This window comes from Cetorhinus maximus, chromosome 25, assembly GCF_964194155.1.
Source record: "Cetorhinus maximus chromosome 25, sCetMax3.hap1.1, whole genome shotgun sequence".
Taxonomy (NCBI): Eukaryota; Metazoa; Chordata; class Chondrichthyes; order Lamniformes; family Cetorhinidae; genus Cetorhinus; species Cetorhinus maximus.
The window spans coordinates 29,856,669-29,871,145 of NC_135903.1; the positions used below are offsets into that span (position 1 = coordinate 29,856,669).

Consider the following 14,477-nt stretch of genomic DNA (forward strand, 5'->3'; position numbering starts at 1 on the left):
TGTGCGGCTCCTTGTTCCACATCCATCCCTGTAATCATTTTATCCATCACGCAAACATATAAGGATGAGTGAATCCTGCGAAGTATTTAAACCCAAAAACTTCTGCTTTTGAATGTGATGTTCAACCCACATCTTATTTGTTCAAAGATTGGTTTCAACACCATAAACAAATAAAGAAGTGACATTGTGATCTATATTCAAAGATTATTGTGTTTCTAACTGCTCATTTTATTTACATGCAGCAACAACAAGGCAAAAGAAAGTCCATGAGAGGCAAGGATTGGAATATCACTTTGTCAGTAAACTATCATTTGAAGCAGATATTCAGAAGAACAGGTAGGCTCATTTTAGTAAAGGAATCAGCCTTTCAGCATCAGGAAATCCATCAAGTCCTCCATATCAAGTTATTTTTAGCAGAGGGATTAAAAATGGTTAATCATAGGAACATAGGACTTAGGAGCAGCAGTAGGCCATCCAGACTCGAGCCTGCTCTGCCATTCGATAACATCATGGCTGATTTGATTGTGGTCACAACTCCAATTCCTGTCTGCTCCCCATAACCGTTGACTCCCTTGTCTATCAAAATGTATCCAACTGTGCCTTGAATAAATTCAATGACCCAATCTCCACTGCTTTCTGGGGAAGAGGATTCCACAATCTAACAATCCTTTGAGGGAAAAAAATTCTCCTCGTCTCTGTCTTAAAAGGGAGACCTCTTATTCTTAAACTATGTCTCCTAGTTCTAGCCTCCCCCATAAGAGGAAACATCCTCCTGGTATCCACCCTATTAAATCCCCTCAGATCTTATATGTTTCCATAAGATCACCTCTCATTCTTCTAAACTCCAATGGGTAAAGGCCCAACTTGTTCAACCTTTCTTCATTAGATACGTCCTTCATCACAGGAATGAGTCTAGTGAACCTTCTCTGAACCACTTCTAACGCATTTATATACTTTTTCAAATAAGGAGACTAAAACTGTACATAGTTCTCCAAGTGTGGTCTCACCAATGGTCTGTACAGCAGCAAAAACATTTCCTGATTTTTATATTCCATTCCCCTTGCAATAAACACCAACATTTATTTGCCTTCCTAATCAAATTCTGTATCTGCATATTAACTTCCTGTGATTCATGTACCAGGACACCCTGATCCCTCTGTACCACTGAGTTCTGGAATCTCTGTTCAATTAAATAGTATACTACTTTTCTATTCTTCCTGCCAAAGTGGACAAGTTCACATTTTCCCACATTATACTCCACCTGTCAAATTTTTGCCCACTCACCTCGCCCATCTATATCGCTTTGTAGACTCTTTACCTCCTCTTGACAACATACTTTCATACTTATCTTGGTATTACTGGCAAATTTAGCTACCATACATTCAGTCCCTTCATCCAAGTCACTGATAAAGACTGAAAGTAGTCGAGGCTCCAACACTGATCCCTATGGCACTCCACTAGTTACAGCTCGCCAACCCAAAAATTATCCATTCATCCCTACTCTCTGCTAACTAACTAATCTTCTATCTGTGCTAATATGTTACCCCCTACACCATAAGCTCTTATTTTGTGTAGCAACCTTTGACTTGGCACCTTATCAAATACCTTTTGGAAATCCAAGTACACCACATCTACAGGTTCTCCTTCATCAATGCTGCTTATTGCTTCCTCAAAAAATTCTATTAAATTAGTTAAATATGATTTCCCTTTCACAAAACCATGTTGAGTCTGCCTGATCCCATTATGATTTTCTAGTATCCTTACAGTTTTCTATAACATTCTTGATAATGGTTTCCAGCAAAATGGATTCCAATCTTAAATCTACCTGTTCACTACCACAACAGTGAATATTTCCTTGTTTCTATTGGTTAACAACTCCATTATTGGTGTATCATGTGACTACCAGGACAGTAGAAGGTGAACTAAATAGATCTTGCTCTTTTATTGTCCAGCAATTCTTATGCTCCTAAAGAATCAACTTAAAACCAACATATTGATAGTGAAATTCATTATTTTGTGTCCCTTGAGTACTTACTCTGTCCCAAACTTGCTGACCTAGGCTATAGCTCCTTTCATTGTCATTCAGAAGCATTTCTGAATGGGTTAAAATGTGGTCTTAGTTTCTTATGTTGCATCTAATTTAGCAGAAACAATGCAAACATTTATGCTGCAGTTAAGAAGTTGAGGGTTCTAATGCTGTACAGCCCATTTCTGGGCTGAATCTGTAGCATGGTGAAACCACACTTACCCAGTGAGAGGGAGGCTCCTACAGTTTAGAAAGAGAGAGCCACTCCACCTGCTGGCAGCTAGAGGACATGGCAACCGCAGCCTCTGAAAGTACCAGCTATCTGCTGACTGTTACTGGAGAAAGCTACCACATCAATCACATCATAAAGCTTCCGGAGGCAACAGCACTGGCTCAATTGCTTTTCCGTTACTGCTGTCTGCACCAGTGCTTTAAGCTGCAGCCCATGTGAGAAAAATCAATTTCGCCCCTAAGAGCAGCATGCCCGTAGTAATGCTATCAACTACACTGTGTACTTTCGTCAAGGGAACAAAGCTTTGTATTAATATAGCACCTTGTCACATCCTTAGAACATGTCAAAGTATGTCATAACCAATTAATTGTTGGAACTCGTCATCACAGGGAGTGGCTGAAGCAAATGGTATAGATGTATTTAAGGGGAAACTAAACACGCATATGGGTAAAAGGGAACAGATGGTTACGACGGTAGATTTAGATGAGAAAATATGGGAGGAGGCTCAGTTGAAGCATAAACACCAGTATTTAGGGGTTCGGCTGAATGGCCTGTTTCTGAACCATATGTCCTCTGTATGTTATCCAGGGAAACACAATAGCAAGGATATGCCCAATAAGGTGGCACAAACAGGGAATGAACCATAGAACTATAGAAAAGTTACTTCGTAGAAAGAGACCATTCAGCCCATCGTGCCTGCACTGGCCCATAAAAGAGACAAAAAGGAACCAGCCGTTCCTTTTTAACCCCATTTTCCTGCACCTGGTCCGTAGCCCTGCAGGTTACAGCACTTCAGGTGCAAATCCAGGTACCTGGTAAATGAGCTGAGCATTTCAGCCTCAACCACAAACTTAGGCAGTGAATTCCAGATGCCCACCGCCCTCGGGTGAAAAGGTTTTTCCTCATATCCCCTCTAATCCTTCTTCCAATCACCTTAATTCTGTGCCCCCTGGTAATTGACTCCTCAGCTAGGGGAAACAGGTCTTCCCTGTCTACCCTATTCTAGGCCCCTCGTAATATTGTACACCTCAATCAGTTTACCCCTCAGCCTCCTGTGTTGTAAGGAAAACAACCCTAGCCTATCCAATTTTCCTCATAGCTGCAATTTTCCAGCCCTGGAAACATTTGTGTGAATCTCCTCTGTACTCTCTCCAAAACAATTATATCCTTCCTGTAATGTGGTGACCAGAATTGTACACAAAATTCCAGCTGCGGCCTAACTAGTGTTTTATACAGGGATGGATCAGTGCATCCCTGCTTTTGTATTCAATACCACATCCAATAAAGGAAAGTATTCCATATGCTTTCTTTACCACCTTATTTACCTATCCTGCCACTTTCAGGGACCTGTGGATGCACACTCCAAGGTCTCTCACTTCCTCAACCCCTTTCAATATCCTTCCGTTTATTGAGTATTCCCTTGATTTGTTTGCCCTCCCCAATGCAGTACCTCACACTTTTCCAGATTGAATTCCATTTGCAACTTGTCTGCCCACAACCAAACCATTTATATCTTTCTAAAGACAACAGCTCTCCTCTTCACTATCAACTTCACAGGCAATTTTTGTGTAATCCGCAAATTTCCCAATTAAGCCTCCCACATTTAAGTCCAAATCATTGATATGTACAACAAACAGCAAGGGCACCAACACTGAGCCCTGTGGAACGCCACTGGAAACCGCTTTCCATTCACAAAACATCCAGCAACCATTACCCTTTGTTTTCTGTCACTGAGCCAATTTTGGATCCAACTCTCCACCCTGTATCCCACGGGATCTCACTTTTCTGGCCAGTCTGCCATGTGGGACCTTGTCAAATGCCTTACTAAAATCCATATAGACAACATCCACTGCACTACCCTCATCAATCCTCCTTGTTTCTTCCTCAAAAAATTGTACTAACTTAGTAAGACACAATCTTCCCTTAACAAAACCATGCTGACTATCCCTGATCAATCATTGCCTTTCTAAGTGACAGTTTATCCTGTGTCACAGAATTGATTCCAATAATTTGCCCACCACCAAAGTCAGACTGACCAGCATATGATTTCCTGGCCTATTCCTTGCACCCTTTTTAAATATTGGTACAACGTTTGCAGACCTCCAATCCTCTGGTACCTTGCCTGTATCTAGTGAGGATTGGAAAATGATTCTCAGCACATCTTCTATTTCTTGCCTGGCTTCCTTCAACAGCCTGGGATACAAACCATCCAGCCCTGGCGATTTATCCACTTTCAAGGGTGCCAGTCCCTCCAGTACTTCCTCTCTCATAATGCTTATTGTGTCGAGTATTTCACACTCTTCCTCCTTAACTAGAATGTCTGCATCATCCCTCTCCTTAGTGAAGACAAAGACAAACTACTTATTGTGAACCCTGCCCACATCTTCAGCATCAACACACAGGTTACCATGTACATTGGATGACTTCATATTTTGGTGATGTTGGTTGAAGGAGGAATATTGATAGAAAATCAGTCAAACTCTCTGCTCTTCTTCAGATTGTAAACAATATGAAAAGTGACATACAGAGACTGTGTCCAAATGCTTCAAACAGAAATGGCTTGAAATTGAGTACAGCTGGTTAAATTGTTGGCCTTTATTCTTTATTTTAGATTTGTCGAGCATGGAGAATACAAAGACAATCTGTATGGAATAAATGTCGATTCCATTCGTACAATTATGTTAAAAAAAAAGATTTGCTTACTGGATGCAAATCCTCAAGTAAGTTCTTTGGTAATTGTTGCTCTCAATGATAAAGCATTTAGAGAAGGAGAATAATTCAGAGTACCATGTGAAATGTGAAAATATTTTTGCCTGGCCGATAAAACTTGAAGGCACATTCATTGTAACAGAGCTTATTTACATTAGAGAGCCACCTCTTCAATCTTGATGTTACACATTCACTCCATTTACACACAGGAGGGTCCAGGGCACTAGCACCAATATTAAAACTGTGCACCTGCATGGGAGTGATCCTTTGAACTAGCAGGAGCATTTCCATCTCTACATTTGAAGGTGAAGGGTTTGAGACAATCATTGCAACTGGCAATTAAACCATGGGCTGAATTTTCCTGGCCCCATGGAAGGAGGTTGGTGGGGGGTGGTGAGGGGACGGTGGGGGTGGGGCAGGAAAATAGCTGGGAGGAGCTGGGATAGCTCCCTAACACAACCATTTCTGGAGACCTTTCACAGGGCCAGGCTGGAGTACAGATCGGATGCCTGCTCCACAAAGCAGTCAATTTAAACAATTAAGACCCCAATTAGGGGCGATTTGTTTCAGGCTTGCTGGCATCTTGCCCACCACCTGGGGAAGCTGCCAGCTAAATGCAACCCTGCGGCAGGCTGGGGGCCCAATGCCCCATTGACGGGGTTGGAGGAAGGAGAAGTCAACCTTCGGGAGAGAGGCGGTCCTGTGTGGCCCCCAGCAAATGTGGGCTTGAGACCCCAGTTTGGTCCTGACATTAGGGTCCCCGAAGCCCATGGGAAAATCCTGCCCATGCTCTCTAATTACTGGGTTGATGTCCAGCAGGGGAACTCGCTTCTGATGGGTGCAGGTGCTACATCTCCCCCAACCTCCATCTTAAAGAGTAGGTGGGGCTTTTTACCCTGGGTTGGGTTGTAGTCTCCCTTGGAAGAAAGTATTTTGAAGATAAAAACTATGAAGAAGGCAAGAGGAGACCACCTCAGCTATTCATCTTTCGTAAGTGGCTCAAGAATCTCATGTGAGATGTGAGTTAGGACTTGTCCTGAAGCAGAATGTGATGGATGGGTATTGCATGACTTACATTCTTGAAAAAATGTACCTTTAGATCTCAAGTGTTCAATGTGATCTGATCATTTAAATTACACAGGAAGTTAACGTTAATCCATTCGATCAAATCTGTTTAAGAGGAAGATTTTCTTAATGAATAAACAAACTAAATTAAGTGTTTTAATAATCTGTTCCTCTATGTTACAACTAGGCATTTATAAATGTCTCAGTTGATAATACTTTTCTGTATGGTGGGTTTAAGATAGACTAACAGACAGAGCATGGAACAAGGAATTCTCCTGGTTTTGGCCAACATTATCCCAAAATACTGTAAGCAAAAACAGATTATCTGGTCATTTATTTTTACTCGTTCATGGGATGTGGGCGTCGGTGGCTAGGCCAGCATTCATTGCTCATCCCTAACTGTCCTTGTTTGGAGTGCATTTTAAGAGTCAATCACATTGCTGTGGGTCCGGAGTCACATGTAGGCCAGACCAGGTAAGGATTGCAGATTTCCTTCCCTAATGGACATTAGTGAACCAGATGGGATTTTACGACAACCGGCAATGGTTTCATGGTTGTCATCAAACTTTGAATTCCATTTTTTTATTGACTTCAAATTCCACCATCTGCTGTGATGGGATTCAAACCTGGATCCCCAGAGAATTACCCTGGGTCTCTGGGTCTCTTGTTATTTATGGGAAATGGCTGCATTATTTGATGCTGCACAACAGAGTTGTTCGTTGTTAAGATCATTCCAAGAGATTGGAAAAGCTCCAGAATAAATGCAAAGTCTTTTTTTAATATCCAGGAGCAGAATGATGTCTATTATGGATATAGTGTCCATTCTACAGTTATATCTTTTTTATAGTTCTCATTTGAGTATAAGTAAGTTGCTCTTTTTTTTTGAATTTACAGACAATCAAAAACCTCAGGATAGCAGAGTTTAAACCTTATGTGATCTTTGTCAAGCCATTTCTTCAAGAACCAAAGGCAAACACATCGACAGCTGAAGTGTCAGGAAATAGCAGTGTTAAAGAATTAGAAGTAAGTCCAATCAGTTCAAAGCAGCATTTAAAGGTATTCTTGTTGAGAATTTCACTTTAAATTTCACATGCACAGACAGAAAAGAGAATGGGAGAAGAAAGAAGCAAGAAAATTATCCTTTATTTTGGTTCCATCAAAGTCAAGTATGTAGCGTTTTACTGTAAACACTAGGATACAAGTTTGCTGCTGGCTGTAGCAATGTTTGTAAATCACTTGAAAAGCATGTAGTTCATATAAAAGTGCCATTTCAAGATTCAACTAGTATAATCTCCAGTAGTATTCACACAGATTTCAAACCCATATTAAAGCAGTATTCTTCGTCATGTACAAATGATTCACTATCCTTTGTGGCTACAAAAATATACTAGTGTTGCTAGCAATGTGGATGAGTTTCTGAACATGAGGGAACTAAGTTAACAGAAACATCAGTAATATGGCAAGAATGCTGAAACATTATTTAATGGTAGCAGTATTCCTGAAAGTTCCCCTGGTAGCCTAATGGGTGAGCGAGTACCTCGAGTAGCGCTAAGCCATGCAGGAGTGAAAATGTGTGGTAGCATATCACTTGTCCATTATGCATATCACTTGGCTTTCATTAAGAGAGAGGAGCAGAAAATTGAGATGGTGGGGTGTGGAAGCCTCTCTGACTTTAATATTCCGTATTTAAAGATCTGAATTATGCCATACATTCCAACAATGATCTAAAAAGACAGTCAAATGATAACGAAACCATTGCGCCACTTTGGTAATTTATGACTTTTATATTCACATCAAAAAAAATTATGGGCAGGATTTCACTCCCATTGGCAAATATACAGCACGGCCTTTTATTAAGTTTGCACTTTCCCATATTGACCTCCTGTGGGGTTTTCAGCTGGAGCTTATGGTAAATTAGAAGCCAAAAAGCACCGGAGTTCTGCAAACTGTGAGATTGGGGCAAGCAGCTGTGTATCTTCTTAGTCAAACAGGCTGATGAATCATTAATGAGCAGCGAAGAATTTGAGCCAAGTACCACCAATTGGGAACAAAAACAAAAATACCTGGAAAAACTCAGCAGGTCTGGCAGCATCTGCGGAGAGGGACACAGTTAACGTTTCGAGTCCGAATGACCCTTCAACAGAACTAAGTAAAAATAGAAGAGAGGTGAAATATAAGCTGGTTTAAGGGGAGGGGTGGGACAAGTAGAGCTGGATAGAGGGCCAGTGATAGGTGGAGATAACCAAAAGATGTCACAGACAAAAGGACAAAGAGGTGTTGAAGCTGGTGATATTATCTAAGGAATGTGCTAATTAAGGGTAGAAAGCAGGACAAGCAAGGTACAGATAGACCTAGTGGGAGTGGGGTGGGGTGAAGGAATCAAAAAAGGCTAAAAGGTAGAGATAAAACAATGGATGGAAATACATTTAAAAATAATGGAAATAGGTGGGAAAAGAAAAATCTATACAAATTATTGGGAAAAAAAGGGGAGGATCGGAAAGGGGGTGGGGATGGAGGAGAGTTCATGATCTAAAATTGTTGAACTCAATATTCAGTCCGGAAGGCTGTAAAGTGCCTAGTCAGAAGATGAGGTGCTGTTCCTCCAGTTTGCGTTGAGCTTCACTGAAACAATGCAGCAAGCCAAGGACGGACATGTGGGCAAGAGAGCAGGGTGGAGTGTTGAAATGGCAAGCGACAGGGAGGTCTGGGTAATGCTTGTGGACAACCAATTGGGATATTGAATTCAATGTCCAATCAGGTAGAGAAGGTGAAATAAAGAGAGAGGGAAAGAAAGATTGGATGAAGAGAAAGAGTGTAAAAACAATGTAAAAGTAAAAAAAGTATTTACATTTATTTTTCTTAAATCTCTGGCAATTAAAATGTGACTAAATGGGACTCCACACTTTTTAGGAGTTAATTTTAATTGACATTAAAAATCAAATCTCTCCACCTCTGCTTATATATGGTCCTGACTACACATTATGTCACTGTAGTTTTAATTAAGGAATATTGCTCTTTATAATACCCAAATGTTATACTTTAACCCTTATAAGCCTCTAGGTCTATCTGGGAGATCTTGCCCTTGACTGGAGCATTCCATTCAGGAGGTTCACCTCCAAAGTAGGGGCCAGCACAACTGAGCTGCAATCCTCCTGTGTGACTTGTAACGTATAAGCTCTGCACACGTCTCCCTGGAAGGAATCCTACAAGACAAAAAGAAAAATCATTCGAATCACAATGAGATGTTAAATGGGTCCTTACACTACAATAGACAGGCCCCATTTATTCTGGCAAGCTTAGTCTGTATCTATGATATTAGTATAGCAATTACACGCTGTTTAATATATTTTGAATGGGGAGGCAGAGGCCAAGGTGCCCTTTTTTGGGAAGGGTTTGGAGGAACACTGCACCTCAGACAATAATTTCCAGATTGCCACATTTAACTGCACATGTATGGTCAGCAGAAGCTGCTGTCTAATTTCTGCAGAAAAAGGGTGGTTGCTGTTAGCCTCACTGTTATTTCGATAACAAAACCTGGCCCACAATAATTGTCTGTGGTTTAAGTCATTTGTATTTTGTGAAAGGATTTCCATTTCCAATGAGATTTCCTATCATTTTTTTTTTGTTCAGTCTTTGTGTACTAACATGGTATTGGTCTTACAGTAAAAATTCTGCTCTCCAATTGCAGGAAGACAAATACCAGGAAATGGTTCAGTCAGCAACTTATATTGAACAGCACTATGGTCATCTCATCGATAAAGTCCTGGTGAAAGGCGACCTTCAGACTTCATGCAGTGAATTGAAAACAATTCTGGAGAGTATAGAGAGGGACTCATTCTGGGTACCAGCTAACTGGGTCCGTTCGTAGCTGTACCAACCAATGTGAGCAACATAATATGGCACCACCTTCTGATCTTCAAACAAATACAAATGAGTGGTTTGAGCTAAATTCCATTGCCGAAGTTGGTGATATCTTATGCACGTGAAAAGCAAATGTATGACTGCAGTGGACTCCACCCAAGTGCAGAAAATTGAATTTCTGCATTCTTTTGCTTATTGGGATATATGCTATAAAGAAGTCTATATAAACAACATAAACTATGAATAAAAATTAATTTATCTGGAAAAATAATAGTTCTTAGGATAATTCTGAGGATTAATAATAGAATTTCAAGCTGAATATTAACATTTGGGTCATTGATTGGGAGGTGGGGAATATTTCCTCTCTGTGCCTGGAGTAGCAAAGCATATTCTTCGAGGAGGTCTTTGTGATCTTACTACATCCAGCACCCAGAGGAACTCTTCCTCCAGCTGAGTCCTACCAAGTAAGTAAATGATGAAGTGATCAATCTTTACAAAAGGAAACAATTGAGCTCTAAGAAAATAATTCTTATCTTTATAATATACATAAAGTATCATGGAAATGAAGGAAATGCAGCTAGTCAAAGACCATAGAGCGGATTTTATGAACTTGCACTCCCAGCAAGTAAGGTGTCCTGTCGGGCATGTGCATTCATAAAATCAGCTTATGAATACTTACAAAGAGGATGTACATAAAGCATTAAATTGGTTGAAGGACACACAGGCGCAATTTATCAAACGGCCATTATGCATGTTGGCAATTAGCTTTTGTTAAGAAGAATGTTTGTGACAACCAAGTAATTTTTAGAAGATTAAATATTTTTAAAATTCAGTGGATCCCCTGTTTTTAACCAAATCCTGTTTGCTGTGACACAAGTCCATTATATCATAAATATATAGCTGCATTTTACACGTGTAATTTCCTTTCATGATTAGCAATCATGGAATAAGTGGAAAGTTGCCCTGCAGCTGAATATGAGCATCTTCACTAATGAAAAATCATCTTCGATACTTCCGCCTTGACTTGAGTTGAAGGTGCTTCTAAAAGAGTTGCCTGTATTTGGTAGTTACCTCTAAAGCTAGAATAACCAGACAACCAGCTCTAATTCCGTGACAGCAAGGTTTTCACAAAAATTTAAATTGCAATATTTTAAAGCAGATATTTTGTAACAAGGGGTTGCTAAAAGTTATTACATTCATAAAACATTTTCTATGGAAAGCGGAACTTTCTATGACCACTCCTATGACAGTCAATGGGGAACTTGACATTGAAGGAAGACATTGCTAAAAGCATTCATTGTGACGAGCATTTCATCCATAGATTACAAGCTATTTCCTTTTTAAGAGGATCTGAAAAGAGATGAGAGATGACTGTCAAAAATAATGGAAGACTGAAGACTAAGGGCGGAATCATCCGGTCCCATTGGCAGCAGGCGCCATGGCGGAGGTGGGGGTGGTGGGGGTGGTGAAACATTCAGTGTGAGGGGCAGAAATCAGTTTCACTCCAGTAAGGAAGCACAGCGGGATCATCTGATGGCGGAACACAAATCCCACTGGAGGCCGGCGTGAACCCATAAGCCTGACTGGAAACGTCCCCCCACGCCAGATTTACCATTATGCCGGTGGGATAACACGCCGGCCCAGAACACATCTGGACAAGTGTGACATGCAGAAGTCGGGACTTACTGCTAGGGTCTTTCTCAGATCCGAGGAGCAGAAAATTTGGAGCTCTACAGCGATTGGACACTGGAGAACACATGCATCGCATGCTGGGTGGATTCTCATGGGCATGGCTCTGCCAAAAAGCAGTTCTCAGAAGGCGGAAGGTCTCCGTTGACGCTTTGGGTCTGCTTCGGAACATCACAATCTTGGCCTTGAGCTGCTATGGATGATCGGCGAGGTGGGGGAGAGGAAGGTCTAGCGGCCTAGCCGTGAGTGGGAGAGGAAGGTGAACAAGGGTGGGGGGGGTGGTGGTGCAAGAGGAAAGTCTAGGTGTGACAGGGAGAGGAAGGTGTTCTGGTGGGGTGAGGGGGTGAGGTTGGGAGGGGTGGGAACAAGGGTGTTGGTCAGGGGTGAGGTTGGGAGAGGGGAGGAGGAAATACAGGAGGAGGAGGGTGTAATGGGACAGAATACAGCAAGTGGAGAGATAGGTATAAAGGGGAAGGAAGGTATAAGGGAGGGAGTTCAGTGGGTGGGAAGGTGTCTGGGGGTGGAGGGAGTTTGGAGGGGGGAAGATGTCAGGGGGGAGGATGGAAAAAGGGTGAAGGAGGGAGTAGGGGTGGAGGAAGGAGTAAGGGGGGAGGGATGTCCAGGTGAACGTGCAAGGGAGGTGCCTGTGGAGTTAATGACTGCCTCCTGAGGAAAGAACTGAGGGTGGGTGTGTTAGGAGGGAATAGTGTGTATGAGGGGGTAGAGGGAGCCGGTATGGTGGGAGGGTAAGGGTACATCGGTAAAGGTAGAAGGGACGGTGAGGGTGGTTGGTGGGGATTTGGAGGCAGACACGGACCCTGGGGGTAGGAAGGAGGAGGTCAGGGAGGTCAATGTGGTTGGGGGTGGGATTCTCAGGAAGGTAGGGAACATTCACCTGGACATCCGGGGAAAACAAGGGGTCTGGTTGGCAGGTGACAGCGGGGATTTGGAAGGTGATGCCTGGGGGTCGATAGTGATGGAGGAAAGAACATGGGTAATTGGGGGAGGGGAAAAGGTGGGGGAGCTGACAATATACTTGACCATGGTTGTCGAAATTGAAAGTGAGCGAAGCCTCGTGTTGGACGGGCACAGGCGCTGCATGGCAGTGCAGTCAGTGGGTGGGCGAAGATGCGGGTCGGCTCAGAGGGACAACTGAAAGAGAACCCCAGCAGGCAGCATTGAAAATGTTCAGGACAGTGAGATGAAGGCTCCGTGTGTGTGGGAGAGCGCTGGCACGAGGCTCCGAAAGGTCCTGCCACATATACTACTCCCTCCAGAATCACTCGTGGTCCAGCTGCATGCAGCTGAGCTGCTAGTGGGAGGTGGGGTGAATGCAGTGGGAGGACTCACAGAACCTGTAAATGAAGCTGAAAGGCAACATTACACATTACTCAGTGAAAGTGAATATATTTTCAGATCATCAAGTGACAAAATGTGTTCACCCGTGCAACTACTTGTGATCAGAATTTATTAATTTTTCCAGGCTTATCACGTTTTCTAGGTGCTGCCCTGACATCCGCAGTAGGGGTGGAGACAGCCTGTGCAATGGTTGGCCCTATTGCCTCTGATGATTTTGGCATGCATCCTCTGGAGAGCCAAGGACTTCGGGGCCCTGGCTTGCTTTGGCTGTCCTCCCGTGGGCCAGCTGCTCCCTCTGAGGTAACAGAGAACGAGGTTGAGGGGATCACAGGCAAAGGGGAATTGGACGGAGCGAACTGCCTCAGAGATTCCTGAGTGGATTGCCCAGAGTGTCTACCTGCTGCTCCTCCTCCCTTCGGGTGCCTGAGGGTCCCAGCCTGACTCATCGAGGGGTTGGAACACCTGGAGGGACATTTCACTCTCGCATTGCCACTGCAGGAACTCACCCGTGACTACCGCAATGGAGTGCAGGCCTGCGGTCATCTCTGCATTCTGCTGGGCCAGGTTCTCCATGGCTGACCTCACCATTTCCACAGGCACGGTTCAGGTACTCACCAGTCAGCAAGATGACACGCTGCTCAAAGTGAGCAAGGGGCTTAATGTGGGCCACAGTACCCATGGTCGGGACCTCTCCCTGCTGTTGTGAGCCAGCTTTTCCTGCATGAAAACAGATGGTGAGAGTGTGAGCAGGATGCATGGCACTGTGTGGAATGTTGGTGTGGTGAGTGGAGCCATGGACAGGATGAGGATGCGTGCTCAAGAGGATATGAGCCTGATGGAGGTGTGAGGGTGTGTGTGAGAGTTAGTGTTGTCCCTTGAGGTGTGAGATCCCTGTGGGTGTGTGGTGCGTTTGTGAGTGTGTGAGTTGAGAGTGATGAGGTGATTCACTTACCCTGGTGGAACGGATGAGATCATTCATCCTCTTCCTGCACTGGATGGCTGACCTCCCCTGTACTCTGGTGGCACTGACCGCTGCTGCCACTGCCTCCCAGGCCGGATTGGTGACTCTAGTGGATCTTCTGTGGCCAGAGCTGCAGTAGGGGACATCGGGGCGGCCTTCCACTGTGCCCAGCAGGCGCCCCAGAGAGGCGTCACTAAATCTGAGGGCTGCCATCTCCTTTGATTTCGGGGCCGTCTGTCGCCTGGAGAAGCCCTGGCCTGAAGACATGAAGTGGACTGTGCTCTGGTGTTCTTTAAATATGGCGCCCGGAGTGAGGAAGCGCTGAGGTCACAGCTTGGCAGTCAAATCCCGGCAGCAATCCAGCTGTTTCCTGTGAATGTATTATTGGTGAGGCGGGATGGTACGGCATGAAAACCTGTCACCGCGGCCGGCGGATAGAACATCCTTTTTCATGTCCGCTACCACACTTAGTGCAAATCTGGGATGATTCACCTTAATTGTCAGCTGAGGTTGTAATTTTCAGCGTATACTTCACCCCGTTTCCCAATCTGTAAAAAAGCAAATGCCAAAACTGT

General features: G+C 43.5%; 1 protein-coding gene across 3 annotated transcripts in view; it reads left to right on the forward strand.

Moving 5' to 3' along the window:
* The window catches only part of mpp3a (MAGUK p55 scaffold protein 3a), an 89,086-nt gene extending 78,357 nt beyond the window's left edge, over window positions 1-10,729 (forward strand). For all 3 annotated transcript variants that reach the window (XM_078529695.1, XM_078529696.1, XM_078529697.1), the window contains 4 exons: window positions 243-336; window positions 4,870-4,978; window positions 6,927-7,055; window positions 9,721-10,729. In XM_078529695.1, the coding sequence (XP_078385821.1) occupies window positions 243-336; window positions 4,870-4,978; window positions 6,927-7,055; window positions 9,721-9,900 (512 nt within the window). In that variant the 3' untranslated portion in view covers window positions 9,901-10,729. The remainder of the gene's footprint in view (window positions 1-242; window positions 337-4,869; window positions 4,979-6,926; window positions 7,056-9,720) is intronic.
* Window positions 10,730-14,477: the final 3,748 nt, after the last annotated feature.